Below are 26270 nucleotides of genomic sequence, written 5' to 3'. Positions count from 1 at the left end.
AAAATCCTGGGCCACATGTAGCCCATGGGGCGGCAGGTTAGACAAGCTTGCTTTCAAGCTTCACAACCTACTTTGCTCTTTTGTCCCCTCCTCCCATCTGATAAGTTTATAGTTTAGTTTTATTGTTGTTTGAGGTAGTCCATTTCACACTTTAATTACTAGTTGTGTAATTATGTTTTGCCTGAGTTCCCATACAGCTAATTTGTTTCCATGCTTCCATGCAGGATTTTATCAGAAACTTTAAAGTATCCTACGGAATATTACCAGTGCAGACTAGTTGTATTTGTGCTTGATGTATTCTCTCTTTTAATGTATTGTGTTAAACTTCATTTTTCTGAGACGCCATGTACCATAATTTCTTAAAATAAATAAACTGAAGGCACAGGCATTACATTTCAAATGTCTCATAAGGGAATATAGGAACAGAGAACTAATCATGTATGTAAGGAATTATGAATTTTATGGAATTAATGTATAAAATCTCTTTTATGTGTATTTTATAAGGTGTCTTGGAGCCCGTACTTTAAAATTCTCCTATTTTAAATGGATGTCTGTATTTGAAACTGACCAGATGGCCTAGATAAAGTCTTGAGTCATAATATTAGGACCTTTCAGAAAAATCTGAGTGCCAGTAGATTTGGAAGCAAAATAGGTTAGCAAGGGAATAGAAATTGATCGTTGGCTTGAGATAACCAGTAACAGACTTCAGTGAATGTTTTGTGGTGTGGGGGCTATGTTTAAGAGGGAGCTCTAGTTGATTCATATGCTAGACCACAGATTCTAGGAGGGTGGGGCCCATTCATTGCGATGACCCTACATCTTGTTCCGTGCCTGCCACATGGTAGATGCTTCATGAATATTTGTGGAATGAATGCATACTGTGGCCTGTGGGACTCACCATGGTGATAAATGGTAAAACATGCACATCTTCAAGACGTCATTTTAAGTGCTTTGGGGGGACTGGGCATAAGATAAAAGTAGGATTGAAGATGGTTGTCTTGCAGAGATACATTTCAGCCAGGAACTGAAATGTGGGTAAGATTTCTGCAAGGGAAGAGGTAGGGATGGCTTTCCAGGAGGTACAGACAAGCAGATAACAAGTTTGAGCAACAGGGAGATCCTGTGGACTTTATGGCTGGTATCTTGTCATATATGAAAGTACATCCCCTGTGTGTATGGCTCAGTCCATGCTCATATTCTTTCCTCAAAGTTGATGCATAGGGCCAGGTGCAGTCCTCAGCACTTTGGGAGGCCGAGGCAGGAGGATCACTTGAGTCCAGGAGTTGGAGACCAGCCTGGGCAACACAGCGAGACCTCGTCTCTACAAAAAATTTTAAAATGTGCTGGGCGTGGTGGCGTGTACCTGTAGTCTCAGCTACTTGGAAGGCTGAGGCAGATGGGTTGCTTGAGGCCAGCAGTTCGAGGCTGCACTGAGCTATGATAGCACCACTGTGCTCCAGCCTGGGTGACAGAGCAAGACCTTGTCTCTTAAAAAAAAAAAAAAAAGTTAGGCTGGGCATGGTGGTTTACGCCTGTAATCCCAGCACTTTGGGAGGCCGAGGTGGGTGTATCATGAGGTCAAGAGATCGAAACCATCCTAGCCAACATGGTGAAACGCCGTCTCTACAAAAAATACAAAATTAGCTGGCCATGGTGGTGCGTGCCTATAGTCCCAGCTATTCGGGAGGCTGAGGCAGGAGAATCACTTGAACCCGGGAGGCGGAGGTTGCAGTGAACCAAGAATGCGCCACTGCCCTCCAGCCTGGGTGACAGAGTGAGGGTCCATCTCAAAAAAAAAAAAAAAAAAAAAAAAAAAAAATTGATGTGTGTTCTTTGCTTACAAAGACGTCTGTGGTAATGAGACTCAGGAGCACCCTGTGATCCTATGGAAATCTTTTGAAGATACCATCATAGATCCCTCCCTTGGCTAAAAGTAGGAGTATCCTGCAAGGAGATGGGAACCCCACCTCAGACGTCAGCAATCCTGAGGAGACATTGGGAATAGGCTCCTCCGTCCTCACAAGTGGCTGTGATCTAAGCTGTGCCATGGTATGGCATCCACCCCTTGGGGCCACACTTAGGATGTTGGGGTGCTGTGGCACTTTAACTTGGACCCCACGCAGTGTGGGGTGTGCTGGATTTAAGTACAGATGCCACGAGGTGCAGTTGGATAACTGTTTGTCCATAGCTCCAGAGAAGAAATCAGAGGTAGGTGCAAGGCCTTCGTCAGGGTTCATTTTTTCCTAATAATAGTCTACTCTGTTATATTCATGTAGGAGTATTTCTTCCGATGCAGTTGGGTTTCATATAGCCAGGTGTAAGGAATTAATCTTGTATGTTGAAGTCATTTGGGAGCCTTTCTTTATGAAAAATCAGGTCATTTTTGGATTAAGTAATGTGACAGGGAAGTGGGGAGCTACTTCGGGGTCAAGTTTTTGTTTGTTGGTTTTAGGATTCAGAGCCATTTAGAATTTATCACGTTTCAGTGAGGCTTTTCTTTCCAGGTCAGAAAAATTCCTTTTGGTCTGAGTCAACATCTCGTTTGCTAGGGAGAAGTAAACAGGAGAGGGTAGGTCTTTCTTCTCTTAGGCTGGATGAGTAACCTTAAAGTTCTTCCAGGTTGGTTGTTTTGGATTATTTCTTTTATAAATAGGAGAGAAATATTCAACATTTTAGTTAGTTTTTTTAAAATACCACCCAATATAATAGTTACCAGGCCTCAGAGGCCTCAAGGCAGATCTCTGCCTGGAGATGTCCGTGACCCTATTTTATGTTTATGGGTTGTTTTTGTTTCTTTTTTCTTTTCTTTTTTTGAGACAGGGTCTCTCTTTGTCACCTAGGCTGGAGTGCAGTGATGCAATAATAGCTTACTACAGCCTTGACCTCCTGGGCTCAAGCGGTCCTCCTACCTCAGCCTCCTGAGCAGCTGGGACTACGGGTGCAGAACACCATGCCTGACTAATTTTATTTTTAATTTTTTTGGTAGGATTGAGATTTCGCTGTGTTGCCCAAGCTGGTTTTGTACTCCTGGCCTCAAGCAACCTGCCCGCCTTGGCCTCCCAAAGTGTTCTGGGATTATAGGTGTGAGCCACCGCACCTGGCCTGGTTGTTCTTTCTACAGCTTTGAATCTAGCACTGCCTGGAGTATGGAATGGAATGCGTCTTAGATTGTTTATCTGTGATAGGCAACGTGGTGCAAAGTGTGACTTCTTCATAGTGAAATCAGTCTAGCATATTACCTGGTGGATGATACAGCTTTCACTATTCCGTTTTTTTTTTTTCTGTTCTAAGAAGAAAAGGTTTTTATTTTAAAATTTATTTTATTTTTAAAAATAATTTCCACTTTTAATTAATTAATTAATTTATTTTTGAGATGGAGTCTCACTCTGTCACCTAGGCTGGAGTGCAGTGGTGCAATCTCGGCTCACCACAACCTCCGCCTCCTAGGTTAAAGTGATTCTCCTGCCTCAGCCTCCCAAGTAGTTGGGATTACAGGTGCATGCCACCATGCCCGGCTAATTTATTTTTGTATTTTAGTAGAGACGGAGTTTCACCATGTTGGCCAGGCTGGTCTCGAACTCCTGACTTAAAGCGATCTGCCTGCCTTGGCCTCCCAAAGTGCTGTGATTACAGGCATGAGCCACTGCGCCCGGCCTCAGCTTTTATTTTAGATTCAGGGATACTTGTGCAGGTTTGTTAATGGGTATATTGCATGATGCTGAGGTTTGGGGTATGACTGATTCCATCACCCAGGTAGTGAGCATAGTACACAATAGCTTTTCAACCATCTACCCACCCTCCCTTCTCCTTCTAGTAGTCCCCAGTGTTCATTGTTGCCATCTTTATGTCTATGTGTACCCCCTTAAAAAAGGTCTTTTATCTTGGGTGTTGTGACAGTGTCTCCCTTCCTAATGTGTCCCCTTGGCAAACTTCTTGGAAGAGTCAGTGTGTCCTAAAGGGAAAATGTGGATTTCCAGGTTAGCGTCTGAGCCTAAGCTGTGCTTGACTGTGACATTATGTGGTGTTGATCTCAGGCAAGTCAAGTGTCCTATTCCTTAGTCTCTTCTTCTACAAAATACAGTTGAAAACATTGATCTTGCAGGATTGTCACATGGGAAAGCAGGTGTCATGTCAGAAGTGCTGTGTAATCAGAGTGAGGGTGAAGGAATGGAATGGATTAGGAGGTGGGCGCAGCACCAGGTGCCTGCTTTCATGGTGCTGATGGTTGTGAAGCTTGCAGATACAGATTCGGGTTCTGGAGCAGAATATCCTGTAGGTCCACACTGTGGTTTAGGGACTTAGGCTTGGATTATTCCATATTCACTACCTTCCCTCAGTAAAGCCTTCTGTTTTCTGTCTACCAGTTCATCAGGTAACAATACTACCCACTGTTCGTACCCTTCCACACTCTTAGATCCATCAGGACTAGAGTGGGGAGAACTGGGTTGGCCACGGTGAGTTTTGGCTTGCCCTCTTTTTTCTGGGGTATGAGTAAGATATTTATCGGGGCTTAAGCTCACTTCTTCTGCCTAAGATTCCTGGCCAGTCACACTGGGGACCCACCTCTGCAGGTGAGGACGAAGGTATTCATATTGCAATGTGGGTTCGTTTTCATTGCAAGGGAAGAGTGTCTGGATGTCTTCTTTCCCCACATCTGAAATGTTTCCTGGAATGTAACCTAGAATAGTCACACAGCATTTCTTGAGCCAACTCTGAGGGACAGGATAAAGGGTGAATGGGGGCGTTGATCCTGACATGGCCTGGCATGTCCACGCATTTCTTTTGGCAGCTAGGAAAGCACAGGCCTGTGTTTGTTGATTATATTCTCCTGGAAACTCTTGTGTAAGTTCTTTCCTATACCCAATAGGGGTATTATTTTTATTTTTTTTCTAGGACACACTAGTTATGCAACACAGTGCTTTGTTCTTTGTTCTATGCTAAAAAAAAGCTGAAGATGGCCCCTGCCTTTGGAGACCTTATCTAAAGATAAAAAAATTACCATGCATATACAGGAAATAGGCTATTAAGTGACAAATGTGTTCTAGGTAAATATTTATTTATTTTGAGACAGAGTCTCGTCCTGTGCCCAGGCTGGAGTGCAGTGGCACCGTCTCGGCTCCCTGTAGCCTTCACCTCCTGGGTTCAAGTGATTCTTCTGCCTCAGCCTCCCGAGTAGCTGGGATTACAGACGCCCACCACTACGCCCAGCTAGTTTTTTGTATTTTTGGTAGAGGCGGGGTTTCACCATGTTGGCCAGGCTGGTATCAAACTCCTGCCCTCAAGTGATCCACCCGTCTTGGCCTCCCAAAGTGCTGGGATTATAGGTGTGAGCCACTGCACCTGGCCTAGGTAAATACTTCAGAGTTGGAGCACATTTCATGGAGGAGTTGTTTTTGTTTTTACTTTTTTTTAGGGGTTTGGGTCTGTTACCCAGGCTGGAGTATGGCGATGCAATCTCAGTTCATCAGCTGCCTTAAATTTTTGGGCTCAAGTGATCCTCCTGCCTCAGCCTCCGGAATACCTGTGACTACAGGTGTGCACCCTGACACCTGGCTAATTTTTAATTGCTTTGTAGAGATGGAGTCTTGCTATGTTGACCAGGCTGGTCTTGAATTCCTGGCATCGAGTGATCCTCCTGCCCTGGCTTCCTGGAGTGCTGAGGTTATGGGTGCCAGCCAAGGGGATGGTTTATAAACTGGATTTGGGAAGATACATACAATTTGGGTAGTTGGAACTCTGGGGGTGAAAGCTTTGCAGATATGTGGAAGAGAATAAACAAAAACACAAGGGTCTCTTCACTTGACCAGTATTTATTGAGCATCTTCTCTGTCTCAGACACTGTTTTGGGTGCTTGGGGTTTATCAGTGAACAGAACAATTGAACATCCAAATACGGTGAGGCAACGCTGAGGCTGGTCACAAACCGGCTTGGGATGAGCTTTGAGTGCTTGGCCAAGAACACTGGATTTTGACTTTTAGAAAGTAGTGAGTCATTGGAAATGACTCATATTACAGGACAGTCACATGATAAAGGGAATATTTTGCGAAGATAAATGTAGCAAGATGTGGCACAGGATTGAAGAGATGGGGTCTAGAAGTGAGTTGGACAGTAATTATTTTATTGGGAACAGGAGAGGAAGGGATGGGAAAGAAAGAAATGTATTCACTAGTTATTTAAGAGGATAAATATTTAAAACTGCACATATATATTTATTATGGAATGCCAGGAAATATAGACAAGCACTGCCAGTTGTGTATAGCAGTTCTTTTGTCTATGGCTGTAGATAATACATTCTTCAAATTAGGGATGAAGCAAAGTCTCATGTAACAGTCGGTGAACAACATTGTGAATTGCTCTGTTGTGTTTCATTGACTGAATGTGTTCAACCTGTTTCCTATTTTTGCGTGTATAGCTAGTTCCCATTCTCTATTGTTATATATTAAAATATCCCATTTAATATTTGCATCTTGACTATGTATCTTCCTCCACATTTTAAATTTCTGGATCAATGGGTATATTTCATTTTAAGCATTTTGATGCGTGGTACCAAATTCTACCTCCCTGTCCCCCCGCCTCTCCAAAAATGTGTGCAAAATACTCAGGAGCAGTGTGTGAGAATGCTGGCTTCCTGTATTCTCATGAACCCTGGGTCATTAAATTTTGTTTAAAATTAATCTGGTTTCCCAATTTGTTATGAAAAACTCAAATAGTAGCTGAGAGAATCATACAAAGCACAGCTGTGTCAGTTGACCTCTGGTTGGGTTTGGCCAGTGGGAGGTTTGGTGGGAGATAGGAGGCCCCGTGATGACATAGCCCCAAAGTAGGTCCCTTCTCCCTCTCTGTTTTGGGCTGTGTCTCTGCAGCAAACAAGTCTCTCCCCAAATTCCAGCTCCTGCCCCTGAGTCCTCCATGGCTCCCACTTCCGCCGCCCTGGGCTCTGGTGCTACCTCCTCTTATCCCCCTCAGCCCAGGGGTAGTCATAGCTTCCTGCTACTGCTAACCTGTGTGTGGCGGCCCCCGCCTGCACCACCATCCTGGTTTAGAGTCACAATTCTTCTTAGAAATCTTTGTACCAGTTCCTTGTATTAACTTCCCTCTCTTTAAAATACTTGAGATGATTTGCATTTTCCTGTTCGCACTCCTAATAATACATATTTATTCCTGCGTGTGTGTGTACAGGTGGAGCATCTGTCATCTGAAAATCTGAAATGCTCCCAAATTGGGAGCATTTTGAGCCCTGACATGATACCACAAGTGGAAAATTCCACACTAAGTACTTAACACAAACTTGGACTTAATACAAACTTGGTTTTGTGTAAAAAATTATTTAAAATATTGTATAAAATTACCTTCGGGTTATGTGTATAAGGCATATTTGAAACATAAATGACTCTTTTTGTATAAATTTGGGTCCCATCTTCGAGAAATCTCATGTGCATGTAGATATTCCAAAATCTGAAAAAAATGGAAATCTGAAACACTTTTGGTCCCAAGCATTTTGGGTTAGGGGTTCTCACCTGTATGTTTATATGTATATGTACATGTGTACATGTACGTATATGTGTACATGTGTGTATATGTTTTTTTTTGCACTATTTGCAGACATGGCACTTTAAATACTTCAGAACACAACTCCTTAGAATAAGGATGTTTCCTTAAATATCCACGAAGCTATTATCACATGGACAATTAAGAATCATTTCCTAATATTATCTCATACTGAGCTCATATTAAAATTTCCCTCATTGTTCCCAAGATGTCTTCTACAGTGACTTCTTTTTTAACCCCAGCGAGGACCCAAACATCACTCGCACCTTGAATTTGGATATTCCTCCTTAATCTTTTTGATCTAGAAAAGTCCCCAGGTTATTTTTTTAATGACATATTTTTAACATTTTCTCTTGAAAAATTTCTAATGTACACTTTAGTGAAATGCACCACTGATACTTTACCTAGATTCACCAGTTGTTTACATTTGCTACATTGTTTTTCTATCTCTATAAACATAAAGATACACATTAGTAATAGTATGCATTTTTTTGTCCTGAACCATTTGAGACTAAAGTACAAATATTATAACACTTCTAACCCTTATTACTTAAGCATACATTTCTTCAAAAAATGACTGTTTGTTATATAACTGTAGTACAATGATCACATTTAGAAAACTTATCAATGTATGATTCCATTACCTAACTTAATTGGACAAATTTCTTCAGTTGTCCTTTCCTTTTTCATAGTACTTTTTCTTTCCAGATGCAGTATCCACTCCAGGATCATACATTACACTTAGATACCAGACGAAGTGGACTTTTTTTTTTCCTTTAAAGATCAGTGCAATTGCGTTGTAAAGACAAAACAAAACAAACTCATATTCTGGATTTGTCTGATTGTTTCCTTATGGTATCGTTTACCTTGGTTCTCTATCCCCTGCATTTCCTGTAAAGAAGAAGTTAGGTTATGTTTTGATTAGGTTAAATCAGGATGATGCTGCTATCAGTAGGAATGAAGAAGGCAAGAAGTTGGTGTTAGAGGGAAGATAAGGAACATAAACTTTATCTATTTGAAGTAAAATAGGACTCCATAAAAACATTGTCCAGTCATAAGTAATTCCCAAATGGATATTCTTTTGTTTGTTGCATAAAAATTTCCTGGCAGGCTTTTAAAACAAGCTCCTTGGAGGATTCAGACTGCTCCCAGGGTGAGGTGCAGTGAGAGGTGGATGTTTGAAGTGGGAGTGCTGGGAGGGTTCTGGTCTAAAGATGTGGTGTTAGCAGTCCCCTGCACAGAGCCTGGAGTTGAAATAACACTGAGAAACAGACTCTGACAGTGAACACTGAGATTATCTGTATGCTTATAGGAGACAAATATGTATGTGTGTTCATGGTAACCATTTTAAAGATGTAATAGCTAACATCTGTTGGATTTCCGAAGTTTGGGTAGAAGCACCAAACCCACGAGTTGTTGGGCTAAAACGTAGCGTATAGAAGAGGCACAAGGTGTTTCAGCTTCCTCTCTGATCTTTTCTCACCCCTCATTCTGAATCACTGGTTCTCAAACTTCAGTGTGCATCAGAAACACCTGGAGGGCTAGTTTAAATGTATAAATAGGTGGTTGGTCCTGCCTCCAGAGACTTTTTTTTTGGTGGTGTATCCTGCTTGGGATTGAAATTTCCAGTGTATTATCAGGTGATGCTGGCCTGGACTCCCACTTGGAGAACCACCACTTTAAATCATGATGTGATTAGAACATGTAATAGAATTTTTCATGGAGTGGCTTTTCAGACTTGGTTTTAACAGCCCACACCTTTTTTTCTTCTTTTCTTTTCTTTTTTTTTTTTTTTTGAGACAGGGTCTCACTCTGTCACCCAGACTGGAGTGCAGTGGCATGCCACTGTTTACTGCAGCCTTGACCTCCTGGGCTGAAGCGATCATCCCACCTCAGCCTCCCAAGTAGCTCGGACCACAAGTGCGCACTACCACACCTGGCTAATTTTTGTATTTTTAGTATAGATGGGGTTTCACCATGTTGGCCAGGCTGGTCTCAAACTCCTGACCTCAAGTGATCTGCCCACCTCAGCCTCCCAAAGTGCTAGGATTACAGGTGTGAGCCACCTCATCCAGCCCTAATTTTTAAAATTTTTTGTGAAGACAAGATCTCACTGTGTTGTCCAGGCTGGTCTCTAACTCCTGGGCTCAAATGATCCTCCCGCCCCGCCCTCCCAAAGTGCTGGGATTAGAGGCATGAGCCACAACACCTGGCCCTTTTTATTAAAATAAATACTTTATGGGCCTCATCTTTTTATTTATTTTAATTAATTACTTTAATTAATTTTTGGGACAAGGTTTCGCTTTGTTACCCCAGCTAGAGTGCAGTGGTACAATCATGGCTCACAGCAGCCTCTACCTCCCAGGCTCAAGTGATCCTCATGCCTCAGCCTCCTGAGTAGCTGGGTCTACTGGTACCTGCCACCATGCCCAGCTAAGTTTTTTTGTTTTGTTTTGATTTTTGTATTTTGTAGAGACAGGGTCTTGTCATATTGCCCAGGCTGGTCTAGGACTCCTGAACTCAAGCAGTCTGCCATGGCCTTCCAGAGTGCTGGGATTACAGGTGTGGGCCACCACACCTGGCCTGGATCTTCTCTTTATGTACTATATTAACAAATGAAGCTGTTGAGAAGAGGCTGGGAGGAGGGGCTGTGGAAAGAAGGCAAGCAACCCTGATGCCTCAGACTGGAAACTGCCAGTGTTAGTCCGAGAAAGGACTTGGGAATAAATCAGCAGACCTGGGCTGGAGTCCTGGCTGCCAGCGTTTCTGAATTGTGACCTCTTGCCGGCGATTTGTGCTCTCTGAGTCTCAGTTCTCTCATCTGAAAATAGGAATTATAAGCCCTCTTTCCACATGAGATAATGCACATGAATGCATTTTTTAAAACTGTAAAATGCAGTGCAGATCTAACTGGTGGTTACTGCTGTCTCATTCTTGCCTTGGCTGTGTCCTGTGCCAGCGCTGTAGTCTGAGGCCATTCCCTTCGTTTCTGTAGAATGGCGGAGGAGTTGAAGGACTTCCATGACTTTGTGTTGGCATGAAAGTCATGTCAGAGCTCGGAGGTCATCGATGGGCTGATTTCCCATATTATTGAATAATGTGTAACCCCATGAGAAATTATGTGCTAGTTCTAATAAGACTAAATGCCAGAAAGTTATTTCCTTGAGGTTGGACTTCACCTGGTTTCATGCCTCCATTTTCACTTTTGATTGATGCGATAAATGAAGCTATCCACCTGTCGAGGGAGGCAGCAGGTTTGTGGTTTACTCTGTCTTGTGTTGTGGTGCTGAGGTTTTGGCATTGGTATTGGGTGTGGTTTGGAGTGGAGAATGGGGGCCGAGCAGTGTACTTAGCATGAGATATTAGTCCCTCCCTTGTGGTGATACAGGTCATTATTTTGTTGTTGAACATCAGCTGTGACATCTGACTGTCTGTCTTCTCCCTGTATTGAGAAGGCAACACAAACATTTGTATAATGTTTAGCAGTGTTCCTGTAACAAGATTGAAGATGGGTCCTATGTTTCAGTTTATTGGAAAAGATTGGCTTTTTTTTTTTTTTTCCCTGAGACAGGGTCTCAACCTGTTGCCCAGGCTGGAGTGCAGTGGTGTGATCATAGCTCACTGTATCATCCACCTCCTGGGCTCAAGTGATCCTCCTGCTTTAGCCTCCCTAGTAGCTGGGACTATAGGCACACACCACCATGCCCAGCTAATTAAAAAACCAAAAATAACAACAAGAAAAAACTTATTTGTAGAGATGGGGTCCCCCTACATTGGCCAGGCTGGTCTCGAACTCCTGGGCTCAAGCAGTCCTCCTGCCTCCACCTCTCAAAAGTGCTGGGATTACAGATGTGAGCTACTGCACTGGCCACTCAGCATTTTTAAAAATGAAGCTGATTAAATCAGGAAAAGTCAAGAATTGCATGTGTGATATCTGTCTTGAAGTGCTAATGATTCATTTTTTTTTAAGAACAGAACTTCAGAATATATTCTAAAAATGTTTGTTTTTGGCTTAAATAAATTGAAGAGTTACTCAGAGAATCTAGAGAGAAGCATAGTTCCTGATGATTGTGCTCTTTTGTTGACTTTTTAAAATGAAGTGTTTTAGAAGTCTGAGGGGCATTTTTAAAAACAAAACAAAAAATTGAAATGTTTCTGTTTGTTATATCACTAACTAGGACTTTATTTGTCTTGGTAACTTAACTATCATGTGGCTAATCTGGTTGGTGGATGCTAAACTGTAAACTGTGTGCCATGGTTATTATTTAAAGGACTTTTCAAACTTGTTTCTCTTTAGTCTTCGTGTTTCTCAACGTGACATGTGCACATGATCAGATAGCACTACTAGGATTGTTATGAAAAAGAGCAGAGCCTTTTTTGGGAGAGGTTGCCTTTTCCAACTCTTGCTCCTGGTTCTTTTGATATTTACTTTAATATTTTTATGTAAATTGCTTATCTCATTTCTCTTTTCTTGTTGTTTGTCATCTATTGAGTTAACATGGAAGGTTTAACCCTATTTCACTACCCTATGTGTGCTATGCCCCCACTCACAGGTAGCCACTTCTAGGATCTCTGTCTATTTGTGTGTGTTTGTGTCTGCCTTTCTCCTCGCTCTCTCACACACACTTTTTAGACTGCTTTGTTACAAATATGGTTACAAATTTGATTAAATATTCTAGGTTCACATTATTTTTATTGTTAAAGCTGCTTATAGCTGAACCATGTATGATACCTTGATCACCTTTTCTTTCCTTCACAACTTTTGTGTTTTTCCTGAAATGAGGAATGTTTTTTCCTTTGGTTGGTCTTCTGTACATTTATTACTAATTAGCCTCAGCTTTAGTCAGTTGTTAAAATTGTGTCTTGCTGTGTTTAGTTGCATTGGGTACTCTTTCAGTGCCATCTTGAAGAGGTCACATTTGGGGTGTCTGGACTGGTCACTCTGCTCCAGGTTTGCAGCTGACATCCTGGAATCTGGGATCCACCTTCACCGTCGTCCCGGGAGCTGTCTTCTGTGTTATTGTCTCCCGTTTTCATATGCTATGTCATTCTCATTCATGGTTTATTGCCTTATTTTGTTGGAACACATCTTCCAGTTACAAAGGGGTAATGTTTTTGGAAACGTTGCATTTCTAAAAAAGGTCTTTTTTCTACCTTCATACTTTACTGATATTTGGGCAAGAAATGGAATTCTAGAATGGGGGACTATTTCTTGTAGGAGTTTTGAAGTCACTGGTAGATGATTATCTGGATTCCAGTATTGCTGTGACTCCTTGTCCCTCACTGTGGCCTGTGCTGTATTTTCTGGACGTTCTCCTTCCCTACCCGCCACCAATCTTCTGTTTTCTTCTGTGTTCTGATGTGCCTTGGTGTATGTCTGCTTTTATACATTGTGTTGGGGTCTCTATGGAACTTTTTAATGTAGAGAAACATATGTCATTTTGGGGAATTAACTTGAAATTGTTTTTGGTTATTTCTCTGTTTTCCCAATTCTCTTTTTCTAGAACTCCTGTTACTCAGTTGCTTGACTTACTTGACTGGTCTAATTTTATTATTAGCCTTTTTTATCTTCTTTGTCTTTTCTTTTTTTTCCAACTTCCTAGGGGAGATATTTTCAACTTCTCTTAATTTTCCTATTGAGCTCTTCATTTTTAGTATTTTATTTGTTTAGTTTTTTTAGACAGAGTGTCTGTCACACAGGCTAGAGTGCAGTGGCCCAGTCATAGCTCACTATAGCCTTAACTCCTGGGCTCAAGCAATCTTTCTGCCTCAGCCTCCTGAGTAGTTGGGACTATAGGTGGATGCCACCACACCTGGCTTATTTTTATGGTTTTTTTTTTTTTTTGTATGGATGGGATCTTGCTGTGTTGCCCAGGCTGGCCTTGAACTCCTGGCCTCAAGCAGTTCACCTGCCTTGGCCTCCAAAGCACTGGGATTACAGGGGTGAACCACTGTTCCTGGCCTGTTTTTCATATTTTAATTCCAAAATACTTTTTTAAAAAAAATTCTCCCTCAGCACGTTTCTTCCTTTCTTGCTTTCCTCCCTTCTTATCTTCCTCTGCAACCTGGATGTACCATCATCTGACCTCTCTTAGGATATCAGTGATGGATTTTTAATAGCATCTTTTTATACAGTCTCTGGTTCTTTCAAGTTGTGTTTTGTTCTCTCTTCCATCCTTGGGGTGTTCTTAAAAGTCTGTCTCTCCATGGTAGGTTCTGACTTAAGGCACTAATGGTAACTTGAGAGCTCTGAGTTCAGGCAAGGGCATACACTGTGAGCTTCACTGGGGGGTCCCTGGACTGGGCCAGATTCCCCCCTGCCTTTTCTCTTGAGATGGACAGAGGCCCAGGGAAAGATCTTCCCACCTCTAGCCTGTGGGGGTAAGCCCTGGCTGGCATTCTGAGAGCAAGTGGAAGCAGAGGGCTGAATTTTTCTGCAATCAGTACATAAATATTCACTTGTCTCCTCTCCTTTTCAACAAGGCACCTCTGCAATTGTTCCTCCTCTAGTTTCTCAGTCCAGACCTGCTGTCTGAGCCTGCAGTGAGCCACCAGGGGCTGGGAGGGGCAGTCACTGTGCTCTCTGGAAGCACTGGGAAGCTGGGGCTTTAATTACTACAGACTTTCAGACAGTATTATTTTTCCTCCCATCTTTTAAATTTATTATTATTTTAATTTGTTATTATTTTTTCTGAGACACGGTCTGACTGTGCCTAGGCTGGAATACGGTGACGCAATCATGGCCCACTGCAGCCTCAAATTCCCCAGGGTCAGGTGATCCTCCCACCTCAGCCTCCTAGGTAGCTGGGACTACAGGTATGCAGTATCATGCCTGGCTCTTTTGTTTTGTTTTTTTTATATTAAAATTGTTTTATTATTATTTTGAGATGGAGTGTTGCTCTGTTGCCCAGGCTGGAGTGCAGTGGCGCAATCTCAGCTCACTGCAACCCCTGCCTCCCGGGTTCAAGCGATTCTCCTGCCTCAGCCTCCTGAGCAGCTGGGATTATAGGCGCCTGCCACTATGCCCGGCTAATTTTTTTGTATTTTTAGTAGAGACTTGCTTTCACCATGTTGGCCAGGCTGGTTTCGAACTCTTGACCTCAAGTGATCCACCCACCTTGGCCTCCCAAAGTGCTAGGATTACAGGCATGAGCCACCGCACCCAGCCAAAATTGTTTTATTATTATATTTTAGAGACAAGCTCACTGCAGCCTCGAACCCCTGGGCACAAGAGATCCTCCACCTTAGCCTCCCAAGTAGCTGGACTATAGGCACAGACGCACACCACCACACCTCGGTGATTTTTCCAGTTTTTTGTAGAGATGGGGCCTCACTTACGTTCCTCAGACTGGTCTGGAACTCCTGGGCTTGAGTGATCCCCCTGCCCCGCCTCCCAAAGTGCTGGGAGTACAGGCATAAACTACCATGCCTGGCCTCTTCCCATCGCTGTTCCCATGTTCTGACATTCTTGGTTCTCCCCATTCCAGAGCCTCTTACCGGCTCTGTCGGGGAAGTCTTGCTGCTTCCTGGCTTTCCCCACAGTTACCTTGGGGTTCCCTTTCTTGGTTCTGCAAAATGTGTTGCCTCTGGGCCACCTGCTTCTCAGCTTCCAAAAACTGTTTCCCTCATTTCCCTCTGTTCTTTTTGTCTTTGTGGGATTATGCGTGGAAAAAACAACAACAACAAAATCCCCACATGTGTATTGTGGTTTCAGTGGGCTTTCAGGAGGAAATAAAAGTGTGTCTTTTTGATATGATGTTTTTACCCTTTCATTTTTATCTGTGTGTTCATAGCGTTCTGAATCACCTCTGCCACTCTTCCCTGCTGCTTATACCCTCCCTCTGCTCAGGGTCCTCCTCTTGTGCCCTGTCCCTCTGGTCTGCTCATTTAAGAGCCGATTCTGCTAAAACCTCCCCATGAAGACTTTCCAAGTGAGAGTGATCTTTCCTTCCTGAATTCACAAAACTTTTTTTTTTTGGTGTAGTTTTCTTTGAACACATGGTCTACCTCTTTTTTTATGACTTGTTTATGTTTTGTCAGATAAATTTTATTTTATTTTTGAGATGGAGTCTCGCTCTGTTGCCCAGGCTGGAGTGCAGTGGTGTGATCTCAGCTCACTGCAACTTCCGCCTCCCAGGTTCAAGTGATTCTCCTGGGACTACAGGAGAAGGAGGAGCTGGAACTACAGGCACACGCCACCATGCCTGGCTAATTTTTATGCTTTTCATAGACAGGGTTTCGTCATGTTGGCCAGGCTGGTCTCTAACTCCTGACCTCAGGTGACCTGCCTGCGTTGGCCTCCCAAAATGCTGGGATTATAGGTGTGAGCCACTGCGCCTGGCCTGACAGATAAATTTTAATTTCTGATGTTGGGTGATGATTGTTTCTTTGCCTTCATGCAATGCTTTGCATGTAGTAAATACTCAAAAATTTTTTTATCAACATAGATTTTTTTCAGTGATCTTTTTCTGGTCTTAAGTTAGACAGGATATTGACCATTGCTGTATGCCATGGTTAATGCAAAAGTAGGGTGCTATTTCTAGTTGCAGATACTTTTTTTGAAATTTGCACATGCGAGTAATATGCGGAGCCTATGCATTATACATGTCATAACTCACAAAAGCTCATTAACTTGTTGCATAGTATAAAGATGCTGTTTATAGAATCTGAGAGATTTCCTGAAGGTAGGCTAGGAGGTAGTCTCGCCTTAGGACTTTGCACTGTTTTCTCTTACCACATCCTGGAGTAGAGTGGGCCTCAGCATTCCTTGCAACTTGCATCTTGTAGAATTACCTCTGCTTCCATTCTAACTTAGTCTTAGGAAGTGTTCTGTCTAGCACTAGGCAAGGTGAAGCTCATGTTCTTTATCTGAATAAGAGCAGTGATTCTTCATGTGGTTTTGTCTCCAGGTTTCTTCTGTGGGTTTGGACCTATCCTTGGGAGCCTTGCCCCATGAGGACATTCACTGCTTGATCATCTATTTGATGGATGAACTCTGCTCCTCATTTATTGCTGTGTGTGATGGACTTTTGGTTGTCATTATACACAATTATTGTTAGTGTTTAAGTCTTTTATTATTTTAAATGGACATATCCTGAATGAGAAACATTCTTCTTAATTGAATGTTGTGTCATGTTTGTTTATTCACCCAATGACTGATACAATTATTGTAGAATTAGAGTTTATTGGTAGTATAAAAAGTGGCTTATCATAACTTTTATCTTCCCCCTAAGAGATGGGGCCTCACTCTGTTGCCCAGGCTGGAGTGCAGTGGTGCAATCACAGCTCACTGCAGCCTTGAATTCTTGTGCTCAAGGGATCCCCCTGCCTTAGTCTCCCAATTAGCTGGGACTGCAGGTGTGGGTCACTATGCCTTGGCCTTCTAAAGTTCTGGGATTACAGAGATGAGCCATCATGCCGGACCTTATCACAATTTTTTGCTCAGCTACATTTCTAAGTGTCTATGGACTGGACAGCAGAGATTCCTACCATTATTATTTTAAACTTTTTAATGCAAACTACCACAAAGTGGAATCAATAAGTATGCTCTTTTTCTCTACTGAATACAGGACTCTTCCCTTGAAAATAAAGCAAGTCCTCTGTTCATTGAAAGAGAATTATGGTATGAAAGCTGCCAGTTAAAATCTCCCAAGAGACCACTGTTCTATGGAGTTGTATTTTTCAGTGGCAAAAATATCCTTCCTGGTTTTTAAACTCTTGTGGGAGGAGGTCATTTTTATATGTTTTATTTTTTATTTTTTTATTTTTAATGCAGCATGCTCTGTTGGGGTTACTGTTGATCTCCTGCTCAGTTCTTTTCAAAATGTCATATCCATTCAGCACATTTTTGTGGAGTGGCATTTAATAAGTGGCAGCCTGATATTTGCCTTGGCATGATGTTATCATGATTGCTTGGCATAGCTGACTGTTGAGTCAGGACCCCTCCGGAGGCAGGAGTCAACTGTTGACTCTAAAAATTAGAAAAGCTTTGATCAGTTAGTTGGAGGATTACAAGCCAAGTTTATAGAGTATTTCAAAGAGGGGGTAACATATTCTGCTGATAGACCAAATAAGATGAGGACAGACAACAGACTTTTGTGTTAAGCATCGTGGAGGCTGCTGTGGATATGATGGAAGAGGAAGCCTGATTGGAATGGGGTTATGGGAGGAAGACACGCTTGAAGCAAGCATAGACAATTTTTAAAAAAAATTTGCTGTGAAGATCATCAAAGAATTGGTATAATAACTGGAAGGTAAAGTAGGGTCAACAAAAGGTTTTGTGCTGCATGTGTAAAAATAATTCACAGCCTTTAAAGGCTCACGCTTGACACCTGACTCTATCTTCCATACGATTGTGGTTTTTAGGAACATTAACAGTGGGACAGGCTGGGCTCAGTGGCTCAGGCCTATCATCCCAGCACTTTGGGAGGCTGAGGTGGGAAGATTGCTTGAGCCCAGGAGTTGGAGGCTGCATTGAGCTATGATTGCACCATTGTACTTCAGCTTGGATGACAAAGCGAGACTGTCTCTAAACAAAAGAAAACAGTGGGCTGGAGTTAGACTGCTGATCTGCTTTGGGGGTGTGATGGTCAGGAAAAGAGGAGAAGAGGATGCCTGAGAAGTCTTGATGGATGGACAGGGCTGGCCTGGAGGGTGAGGTGGGGTCCAGGCATTGGAGGCCTTGGGCACGGAGTTGGGGGAAAATGGTGCAGGGCCTAACAGGCTGTGAAAGGGAAAGTGCTGGGGAAAAGGTGGAAATGTAGCAAGTTCTGAAGGATGAAGTTATGAGGTTGAGAAAGTCCATAGGTGCGGATTTATTTCCAAGGGGTGGCTACAAATATTATATAAAGGCTGCAGATAATGATCTCATCTGGAGGGAGTGAACAGGATTAGGAGGCTTAAAGAATGGTTTCATAAGCCACATTTTGGAGGTCGGTGTGCTTGTGTGTGTGGAAGTATTTTAGAAACGAAAGTTGATATTTAAGTTGATTGGGTCACCCTTGAGCTTGCTTGGTGGGAAGAGGTGGGCAAGATGTGGCTATTCTAAGTGGCCAGGGGACACCTCTTCCTTATTCACCCCCAGGACATTATTTCCAATTTTCCTTGAAAAGAAAATACCATTTACCATTAGTAAATGGTTTTGGGACTCCATTCTTTGGGGACTCAACACATCTGTAGATGCCAAATTCTGGAGCTGTCTCAGTGGCAGGTGTCCCAAGGACTCCTGGATGATATTGTAATTGGGATTCATGTGCAGTCAGAATAGGCCCCACAAGTGAAGAGGATGCCAACGTGTATGTTTGTGTGTGTGTGTGTGTTTGTTTTACAAACTTACTCTCTGTGTTCTAGATAAATGATTCCTTTCATAGAGGTCCAGATAGATGAGGGTGCAGAGGAACTCTGTTACTTGCAAGATGGTTTTAATGGTAATGTTTAATAACTTTGAGGATTAAGGTCTGAGTTACTTGCTGTGCTGGTTAAAAAGTGACAAGGATTGGTCATTCTGCATTTTTAAAATAAGTGTTCCATTTCAGTGATTCTTAGGCATGCTTTGTTAGAGATGGACTTGGAGAGCTTCTTAAGAATATGGGTTCTCCCTGCACCCCTGCTCCAGGGTCTTAGTCAGTGGATCTGGAGCAGGGCCCAGGAATCTGTATTTTAACTCTTCATTAATCGTTTGCCTCCCTCTTCCAATCTTTGCTTCAGGAAAGAACTGTATCAAACATCATCTTTAGGTTTGAAGAATGGAGGACTGAACTTCTGGATAGCAATTGTGTTGCAGAATGAAAGCAGTAGGGAATGGTGAAACATGCAATTTAGTATATTTTCATCTGAATGTGTACCTGAAAGTGATGTAGAAGTTCAGAAACACACAACTATGTTTCTTCTTCAGATCATTTGAAAGCAGAGTTTTAAGGATTTTAAAATATACGTACACCATATAGAAGTGTATAAAATTTAAAATGATGTCCTTTTCTTTTCCTTCTCCTCAATCCCACTGCAGGATAGCCACTGCAAATTTTGAGGGGTGTGTGTGTGTGTGTGTGTGTGTGTGATTTTGTCTCTGTAAAAAGAGGCTCAAACCACACAGGAAGTGCTTTGTTCACTATGGTCTTGTCGGCATCCTTCTGTGTCCCTATCTTTAGACCTATTTGTAAGAAACACTGGGCCACCAGGGTGTGCAACCTACTTTTTGCAGATAAGCAAAAATACAAATTCTTCAGACACATAATATATGCTGTTTGCTTATTAGAATATTTCTGTAGATTGCATTGGGGGTTAATAAGTATAAGTTATTTCATATATTGGGCAATAGGAAATCTAGTATGCTTTAGAGAAATCAGTATTACTTATGCAGTACATATTGCTGGGTTGTGTAGTTCCTATCATAATAGAGTATCAGCATCAGAGCCAAAGGGAAAGAGTGTGTATGAGTCACTCCATCATAAAAGGAGCAGTGACTCAATACCAAACTTAGGGTGCTGCCTGAATTTTTAATCAATTGCAGTATTGTTGATATGGGGTTGATTCCTTTTTATGGGCAGGAAGTTATCACAGTTTAAAATGTCTAATTCCCTTTTGGTGATGCTAACTTGCTATATTCAGTGTTTCTGTTCTTTCATATAGGATCCAAACTACTGGATACAGGTGCATCGCTTGGAACATGGAGATGGAGGAATACTAGACCTTGATGACATTCTTTGTGATGTAGCAGACGATAAAGACAGAGTGAGTTCAAGTCCTGGGGAACCTGTTCTGAATGCATTTTTTTTTTTTTTTTTTTTTTTTTTTTTTTTTTTTTTTGAGGACTATGGAGCGGGTGCGATTCTTTTCCTTTTTGTTTTAGACACATATTTTAAATTATGTTTGGGCCACCCACTCTAGTATATTTTCTTTTATAATAAGTATCATGAATCTTCACTGTCCTGAATACCAAGGTATAATGATTTTCTTGATACCTGGGACTTAACACTAGGTTTTGGGGTTTTAAAACTACACTTTTACAATGGAAATATCACAAAAAGATTTCTGTGCCATATTCTGCCTTAATTTAACCAAATGTAACATCTTTCTTCACAACTCAGGCCTGTCCTTATCATCTCCGTATATATAACATACAGCCATTCTGCATTCTGGTCCCAGCGTTGGCCCAGAGAAGATCCATCCCAACAGTGGCCTGGGCGGTGCACCGTGTTCCTGTGCAATGGGCGAGTGTGTCCCAGTCAGCCTGCGCTGTGCAGGGCCTGGCCCTCAGCTCGGCCTTGCTGTGCGGTGGGCATTTGTGTCCCGGACAGCCTCTCCTGTGCAGGGCCTGGATCTCAGGAAGCTCGGCCTTTTCTCCGTCAGTGCTCCGATGCTCTGTGTGTGCTTCCCCAGTCTTTACTGTGGTCTGTGAGTTTGGCTCCTGGACATATCCACCTACTGCTCTTCAGTGTTCCCTCCCACTACCCCACTTTTTTTCTGTACTCTTGAGAGGAATGAGGAAGAGGAAGAGGAGGGGGAGGAGGAATGTTCAGCATTTTGAGAATGCGTGACAGGATGTTTGGCTCTGAATGTAGAAGTCAGCAAATTCTTTTTTTTTTTTTTGAGATGGAGTCTTGCTCTGTTGCCTAGACTGGAATGCAGTGGCGTGATCTCGGCTCACTGCAACCTCCGTCTCCTGGGTTCAAGCGATTCTCCTGCCTCAGCCTTTTGACTAGCTGGGATTATAGGTGCACGCCACCACGCCTGGCTAATTTTTGTATTTTTAGTGGAGACATGGTTTCACCATGTTGATCAGGCTGGTCTCGAACTCCTGACCTCATGTTCCGCCTGCTTCGGCCTCCCAAAGTGCTGGGATTATAGATGTGAGCCACCGCACCCGGCCCTGGCCACTCCTTTTGTATTTGGCTTATAAGGAATTGCAGAAGGGCTCATAGCCACATACATAGTTACATCAGCATGGTTGTATGGAGGCAGCGGCCTGGTTGACTGTCTCCTAAAACCTCCCTACAGTAGCACAGGATATTTAACCAGCTAGGTTACATCGTGAGGTCAGAAGATGGTAAGGTCACCCAGATACTCACTCTGCTTCCTTCCGGGGCTCCCTCTCGTTCCTGGCCCTCTCCCCGCCGGCCTGCTCTTCTTTCCCTCAGTTGTGAGCTGGGTGCACACAGCTGTTGTGTCTTGTTCACACCTATATTTCTGACAGTTAGCATCATGCCTGGCTGAGAGTTGGTGCATATCTTAAATGTTTTCTTGAAATTTCAAATAAGACAAAAAAATCAAATACCAAATATTATATAAATTTGGAAGATTAGATTCACTGTTGCACCTGTCATGGTGGAATTTGTCCCATGTGGCTCCTGTGGGCCACAGGATACATTGTATCAAAAAATGCAGATCCTGGCTAACAGGGTGAAACCCCGTCTCTAGTAAAAATACAAAAAATTAGCCGGGTGTGGTGGCGGGTGCCTGTAGTCCCAGCTACTTGGGAGGCTGAGGCAGGAGAATGGCGTGAACCTGGGGGGCGGAGCTTGCAGTGAGCCGAGATCGCGCCACTGCACTCCAACCTGGGCGACAGAAGCAGAAGTTTTCTGCCGACTTATGTTCTGATGCTATTTTTCTTGGTGCCATTTCTCCTTCTTGGGCTTTTGAGTGAGCCAGGCTTAGGGTAACTCTGAAATCCTTTTCTGCAGTCCACATGAAGAGTACCATCTTTCATTTATTGTGTGGCTCAATTCCAACACTCAAGGCAACTACAGAGATTTATGAAGAATTTAAACAGGTGCTCTTTTTCCACCAGAATATTAGAAAGGGATGAATTAACGTATCAATCTTTCAGTGTCTTCCTCTTCTCCCTTCTTCTTCTTCCTTCTTTTTTTTTTCTTCTCTTCTCCCTCTCTTTCTCGGTCCCTCTCTCTTGCTGTTACTTCCTATGTAAAAATAGCACAACTCCTTGTGAGGAAAAATTGGAAAATGCAGAAACATATAAAGGAATTAATCACCTGCCATCCTGCTGTTGCTGAGAGCTCATCACTGTTGTTTGAGATTTTCATCCTGACTCCTCCCTTTCTTCAGATAGATAGAAACACGGTCTTTTTCTTTTAAATAAAGAGACTTGAATAGTAGTTTTTTGTTTTGAGGTTAGCATATGTATATTTCTGTGTCCATGAACCATAGCTATGCCAACATGGCTGTGTAGTCTTTTGTTTTAATTTAATTTACTTATTTAGAGACCCAGGCTGTCACCCAGGCTGGAGTGCAGTGGCGTAATTATAGCTCACTGCAGCCTCAACCTCCCAGGTTCAAGTGATCCTCCTGCCTCAGCCTCTTATTTTTAAAAAAGTTTTATTCTAGATTCAGGGGCACATGTGCAGATTTGTTATATAGGTAAATTGAGTGTCATAGGGGTTTGGCATACAGATTATTTTGTCACCCCAGGTGATAAACATAGTACCCAATAGGCTAATTTTTTGATCCTCTCCATCTTCAAGTAGGCCCTGCTGTCTGTTGTTTTCCTCTTTATGTCCACATGAGATCATGCATTATTTGGTTTTCTCTTCCCATGTTAGTTCACTTAGCAATAATAGCCTCTAGCTCCATTCATGTTGTTGCAAAAAACATGACCTTGTTCTTTTTTATGGCTGCCTAGTGTTCCATGGTATGTTTGTACCACATTTTCTTTATCCACTCTACCACTGAAAGGTATTTAGGTTGATTCCATGTCTTTGCTATTGTGAATAGTGTTGTGATGAACATATGTGTGCATGTGTCTTTATGGCAGAACAGTTTATATTTCTTTGGATATATACACAGTAATGGGATTGCTGGGTTGAATGATAACTCTGTTTTAAATTCATTGTGAAATTGCCACACTGCTTTCCGCAATGGCTGAACTAATTTACATTCCCATCAGCAGTGCGTAAACATTCCCTTTTCTCCGCACCCTTGCCAGCATCTGTTATTTTCTGACTTTTAATTTTTTTGTTCGAATTTCTCACACCACACGGATGTATTGTTTTACTTAATAATAGCTACTCTGACTGGTGTGAGGTAGTGTCTCATTGTGGTTTTGATTTGCATTTCTCTAATGATAGTAATGTTGAACATTTTTTCATAAGCTTATTGGCCATGTGTATGTAGTCTTTTGAAAAGCATCTGTTCTTGTTCTTTGTCCACTTTTTTTTTGAGATGGAGTCTCACTCTTTCGTCCAAGCTGGAGTGAAGTGGCGCAATCTCAGCTCACTGCAACCTCCATCCCCTGGGTTTAAGCGATTCTCTGGCCTCAGCCTCCCGAGTAGCTGGGATTACAGGTGCCCACCACCATGCCCTGCTAATTTTTGTATTTTTAGTAGATACGGGGTTTTGCCATGTTGGCCAGGCTGATCTCAAACTGACCTCAGGTGATCCACCCATCTTGGCCTCCCAAAGTGCTAGGATTATAGGCGTAAGCCACCACGCCTGGCCTCTTTGCCCACTTTTTAATGGGGTTGTTTTATGTTTGTTAGTTTGCTTAAGTTCTTCATAGATGCTAGATATTCAACCTTTGTTGGATGCATAATTTGCAAATATTTTCTCCCATTCTGTAGGTTGTCTGTTTACTCTGTTGATAGTTTCTTTTGCTGTGCAGAAGGTTTTTAATTAGGTCTCATTTGTCAATTTTTGTTTTTGTTGCAATTGTTTTTGCTGTCTTCATCATAAAGTCTTGTCCAGGACCTATGGTCAGAATGGTATTTCCTAGGTTATCTTCCAGGGTTTTTATAGTTTTAGATTTTATATTTAATTCTTTAATCCATCTTGAATTGATTTTTTTTTTGAAATGAAATCTCGCTCTTACCACCCCAGGATGGAGTGCAATGGCGTGATTTCAGCTCACTGCAACCTCTGCCTCCTAGGTTCAAGTGATTTTCCTGCCTCAGCCTCCCGAGTAGCTGGGATTACAGGTGTGCGTCACCATGCCTGGCTAATTTTTGTATTTTTAGTAGAGATGGGATTTCACCATGTTGGCCATGCTGGTCTCGAACTCCTGACCTCAGGCAGTCCACCCACCTCGGCCTCCCAAAGTATTGGGATTACAGGTGTGAGCCACCATGCCCAGCCCTTTGGATTGATTTTTATGTGTGGTGTAAGGAAGGGGTCCAGTGTCAATATTCAGCATATGGCTAACCTGTTATCTCCGCACCATTTATTGAATGGGGTGTTCTTTCCCCGTTGCTTGTTTTTGTCAGCTTTGTCAAAGATCAGATGGTTGTAGGTGTGTGGCATTATTTCTGGGCTCTCTCTTCTGTTCCCTGGGTCTATGTGTCTGTTTTTGTACCAGTACCATGCTGTTTTGGTTACTGTAGCCTTGTACTATAGTTTATAGTTGGGTAATGTGATGCCTCCAGCTTTGTTCTTTTTGCTTAGGATTGCCTTGGCTATTCAGGCTCTTTTTCAGTTCCATGTGAATTATTTTTTTTTTTTTCCAATTCTGTGAAGAATGTCATTGGTAGTTTGATAGGGGTAGCATTGAATCTGTAAATTGCTTTGGACAGTGTGGCCATTTTAACAATATTTGTTGTTTCAATCCAAGAGCGTGGAACATTTTTCCATTTGTTTATATCATATCTGGTTTCTTTGAGCAGTGTTTTTAAATTCTCATTGTAGAGATCTTTCATTTCTTTGGTTAGCTGTATTCCTAGGCATGTTATTCTTTTTGTGGCTATTGGGAATGGGATTGTGTTTCTGATTTGGCTCTTAGTTTGGATGTTGGTGTGTAGGAATGCTACTGATTTTTATACATTGGTTTTGCATCCTGAAACTTTGCTGAAGTTGTTTATCAGATCAAGGAGCTTTTGGGCAGAGACTGGGGTTTTCTAGGTATAGAACCATATCATCTGCAAACAGGGAGAGTTTGACTTCCTCTCTTCCTATTTGGGTGCCACCTCAGCCTCTTGAGTAGTTAGGACTATAGGGATACCGCACGATGCTAATTCATGTAAACATTTTTGTAGAGACGGGTCTCATTGTGTTGCTAAGGCTTGTCTCAAACTCGTGGATTCAAGTGCTCCTCCTCCCTCCGCCTCCCAAAGTGCTGGGACTACAGGCATGAGCCACTGCGCCCGGCTCTGTTTTGATGTATGGATTCATGTACAGTCTCTTTGTACTTGCTGTGGACACTTAGATGAATATGGAGACAGCTGCTGTGCTCACCTGTGCACTTTTCCCCTTGGCACTCTGTACTCTGAGCAGCTGGGATGAACACGCCTGTTTCTCCACCACGTTTCCTTTTTACTTTTACAGACACAAGTTTTCCCTCGGGGTGGTGCCATCCTGCTTTACACCTTGACTTTGTGCCTTTCCATAGAGCTAGTGAGGCGTGGCTTATAACATGTTTTCTGGGATATGCCTGGTCCTGGTGCATGGCTTGGAATAACCTGTTGTGGAAGTTTGGTTGTTGCACAAGTAGGATTTATGGGGCTGTACGATCTCAATGCTTCTGAGAATGCTGAACTCAATGGACTCATTTATGTTCAGCACAATGTAGTAAGGCCTGAAGGGTTATGCAGTACCAATTACTGTTTCCATTTGTCCCCCGGCACTCCAGCCGACATTAGATGCCCTCAGAGTTTATGTTTGGAGCCAGTAGAACATCGTGATGTAGATGTTCAGCACAATGATTTTTGCAGTCTTTTGAAATGTATGGAGACATATTTTTTGGTCTAGCATATGGCCTTTTTGGTGGACATTTTATGGGTACT

At 42.5% G+C, this 26270-nt stretch overlaps 1 protein-coding gene across 33 annotated transcripts in view; it reads left to right on the top strand.

Moving 5' to 3' along the window:
- The window catches only part of PARD3 (par-3 family cell polarity regulator), a 713016-nt gene that overhangs the window by 103088 nt on the left and 583658 nt on the right, over window positions 1-26270 (top strand). For all 33 annotated transcript variants that reach the window (XM_024253533.3, XM_063727279.1, XM_024253534.3 and 30 more), the window contains exon 2: window positions 20176-20277. In XM_024253533.3, coding sequence (XP_024109301.2) covers window positions 20176-20277 — 102 coding nt within the window. The remainder of the gene's footprint in view (window positions 1-20175; window positions 20278-26270) is intronic.

This window comes from Pongo abelii, chromosome 8, assembly GCF_028885655.2.
Source record: "Pongo abelii isolate AG06213 chromosome 8, NHGRI_mPonAbe1-v2.0_pri, whole genome shotgun sequence".
Lineage (NCBI taxonomy): Eukaryota > Metazoa > Chordata > Mammalia > Primates > Hominidae > Pongo > Pongo abelii.
This window is presented reverse-complemented; position numbering and strand designations above follow the sequence as displayed.